This window comes from Micromesistius poutassou, assembly GCF_964030765.1.
Source record: "Micromesistius poutassou genome assembly, chromosome: 11".
NCBI lineage: Eukaryota > Metazoa > Chordata > Actinopteri > Gadiformes > Gadidae > Micromesistius > Micromesistius poutassou.
Genome location: NC_140281.1, coordinates 2,132,494 through 2,135,830, shown reverse-complemented (window position 1 = coordinate 2,135,830; position 3,337 = coordinate 2,132,494). Strand labels below are relative to the sequence as shown.

At 46.0% G+C, this 3,337-nt stretch overlaps 1 protein-coding gene across 1 annotated transcript in view; it reads right to left on the bottom strand.

Annotated features, from left to right (window-relative positions):
* Positions 1-2,455: 2,455 nt before the first annotated feature.
* Positions 2,456-3,337, bottom strand: part of LOC311355875 (uncharacterized protein) — a gene marked incomplete at its 3' end in the record, with an annotated part of 48,611 nt that continues 47,729 nt past the window's right edge. Inside the window, 2 exon segments of the mRNA XM_084475693.1 lie at positions 2,456-2,632; positions 2,926-3,047. Of these exon segments, the coding sequence (XP_084331819.1) occupies positions 2,456-2,632; positions 2,926-3,047 (299 nt within the window).

Sequence of the window (3,337 nt, the reverse complement as noted above, 5' to 3'; positions counted from 1 at the left end):
GCGCCGTACTTCCTGCACAGCTGAGCATGCGCAGTAAGGCGTAAGTTTAGCCGGAAGTCCTGGTCAGTTAGAAATATAAGCTAATTCTACATTTAAAGTAATTTAATAGATTATAGATTATAGATTTTAACATGTAATATAATTAATAAATAACCTATTTATATAATTTTATCATGAGCAACCATAAAAAAAAGTTATCATCTTTATCACTGGCAATGGGGGTAATAAATATTGTGATATAGGCCAGCTGTTTCATATTTATTTGATAACAAATATATAATATAAAATAAATAAAAATAATACAATTTTCGCATTTTCTGTTTGGCACTGAATTGGACTGTTAAACATTCCCAAGCAGAGATAATGATCCCCCTCCTCCCGTCAACACACTGAATGGAGACGGTAGAAGTGGAAGTGCAACAAGGATTAACTAAGAATCAGAATTAAGATGATGAAGGTTTTTAATTTTGTTCAGAAATGTGACAAGTGGCAACTATACTATGTCAAAAAAAATGGGGAAAATCACACGGTAGATTTCTAAATAAACATGGTAATACATATTATAATTTGTGTGGAAAAAAAATCTTTACAAGAGATACATCTTGAAAACTACAAGTCTAGATTAAAAAAACTGAAGTGAGAAACTGACCACACATTTCTTCATCAGTAATCAACACACAACACAAACATATTCAGTAACTGATTTGAAATTGCAACTCATATGGAGAAAACTATAAAACAGAACCTGGTATAGATACTGTATCGTGAGAAACCAAAGCGAGAGTCTTACAAATAATCTGAATGCAAACACTTCCCCACACCACAAGACGACTAACCATAGAAACTGACTGGATACACAAAATAGAGCATTAAACATATTTCCCCACTGCACAGACGTAGCCCGTGTATCAAAATAGAGCTCCATGTACAGACACTTCCAGGCCTGACTTACGTAACAATACAGTTTGTTTAGATTGCAATCCACATATAACTGTTAGATGGAAATGACATTCAAAATAGCTGGATAGTATAGATACACTGTTTATATCGAGTGCCTTTCTGATGATGCTTTTAACAAATAATGTTTCAAACTTTGTGTTTGTGTCTGTTATACTTTCAGTCCTCTGCTCTCCTCTTTCTCCTCTGCCTGTCACTCTCCTCTCATCACATGTTTGCACACAGAGGTTAGTGTTAAAGTGTGTAGAAGATCACACAATATTATACATCAAAACACCATCCACCACATCCTTTCTTCAGGGTGTGAATGGCAGACCTATACCAGATGGTGAATTGTAAATCACTATGAGTTATTACAACAGGACTGTTTCAAAAGCAAAAAATGAGCGACTCTCGGCCCCTAGCTTAGTCCATATCCCTCTATCTCCCACGTCTTCTCCCTCTCCGCCTTCAACCCCTCCATCCACCCACCTCTCTCCATCCATCTCTTTAACACCTCCGAACCCCTCCCCCTCTAGTTGTAACACCACCCCTCCACCTCTAGTTGTAACGCCACCCCTCCCCTCTAGTTGTAACACCACCCCTCCACCTCTAGTTGTAACGCCACCCCTCCCCTCTAGTTGTAACACCACCCCCCTTTAGTTGTAACACCACCCTCCCCCTCTAGTTGTAACACCGCCCTCCCACCTCTAGTTGTAACACCACCCTCCCCCTCTAGTTGTAACACCGCCCTCCCACCTCTAGTTGTAACACCGCCCTCCCAACTCTAGTTGTAACACCACCCTTCCACTCTGTTTGTAACACCACCCTCCCACCTCTAGTTGTAACACCATCCTCCCCCTCTAGTTGTAACACCACCCCTCCCCTCTAGTTGTAACACCATCCTCCCCCTCTAGTTGTAACACCACCCTCCACCTCTAGTTGTAACACCATCCTCCCCCTCTAGTTGTAACACCACCCTCCTCCTCTAGTTGTAACACCATCCTCCCCCTCTAGTTGTAACACCACCCTCCACCTCTAGTTGTAACACCATCCTCCCCCTCTAGTTGTAACACCACCCTCCACCTCTAGTTGTAACACCACCCTCCACCTCTAGTTGTAACACCACCCTCCACCTCTAGTTGTAACACCACCCCCTCTAGTTGTAACACCACCCTCCACCTCTAGTTGTAACACCACCCCCCTCTAGTTGTAACACCACCCTCCTCCTCTAGTTGTAACACCACCCTCCCCCTCTAGTTGTAACCTCCCCTTCCCCCTCGCCCCCCCCTCGCCCTCCCCCCTCCTCTACTTGTACCCCCCCTCCTCTGGTTGTAACTGCATCCCCCCCCTTCTCGTACCCTCTCTCCTCTAGTGGTAACCCTCCCTCCTCTAGTTGTTACTCCTCCTCCTATAGTGCTACCCCCCCCCCCCCCCCCCCCCCTTAGTTGTAACATCTCTCCCTACTCTAGTTTTACCCCCCCTCTATTGGTAACCCCCACCCCTCCCCTAGTGGTGACTAGTTGTAAAACTCCACGTAGTTGGCGGGCAGCATGCCGGTCTTCCCGGTGCGCTGCACGGTGCCGTACATCCAGCCCTCGTCGATGTGCTGGGCGTTGACGATGACGTCGCCGTCGCGAAACGACACCTCGTCGTGGTCCTGAGCCGCGTAGTCATACAGCGCACGGTACACGCGCTGGACACACACACACGGTAATTGTTAGAGGTCAGGGTGGATCAGGAGCAATTTTGTCGTGCCTATTTGAGGTTGTGTGTGTGTGTTTATAAATTATTCACTCTATCAATCCATCCACCATCGATCCTCCATCCATTCAATGCAACACAGTCCTCTCACGCACACCCCCGCACGCACACACGGACCAACACATACCCACACCTCTTTCACACACACCCTCCTACAATATAAAGAACAAGCACAGGGCTCCTTGAGGTTCAACCTTTATACTCAAGACATTGCGTGGACCGTACCATTGGAGCTGAGTGCGGGGGAGATGTGACGGATCTGACGGAGGACATGCTGGTCTGATGCATGTAGCCATGGTAACCCTGCTGCGGAACACTCTGGTTGTAGGCTCCGGGAAGAACAGGAGCTGGGCGAGAGAGAACGAGAGAGAGAGAACGAGAGAGAGAGAGAACGAGAGAGAGAGAGAGAGCGAGAGAGAAACAAGATGGAGGAGACAGAGGGGGACAGGAACAGACACAAAGACAGAAAGAGAGAGACACACAAAAGGAGTGTAAGAAGTGATGGAGAGAAAGGGGGAGGGGTAACGGGTGAAATAGCAAGGCAAGATAGTCATAACAACAAAAATAGAAAGAAGTGGCGAAAGAGAGTAAAAGGGAAAAATTAAGTGAGTGAATTAGTCAGCCGTCTGAACATGGA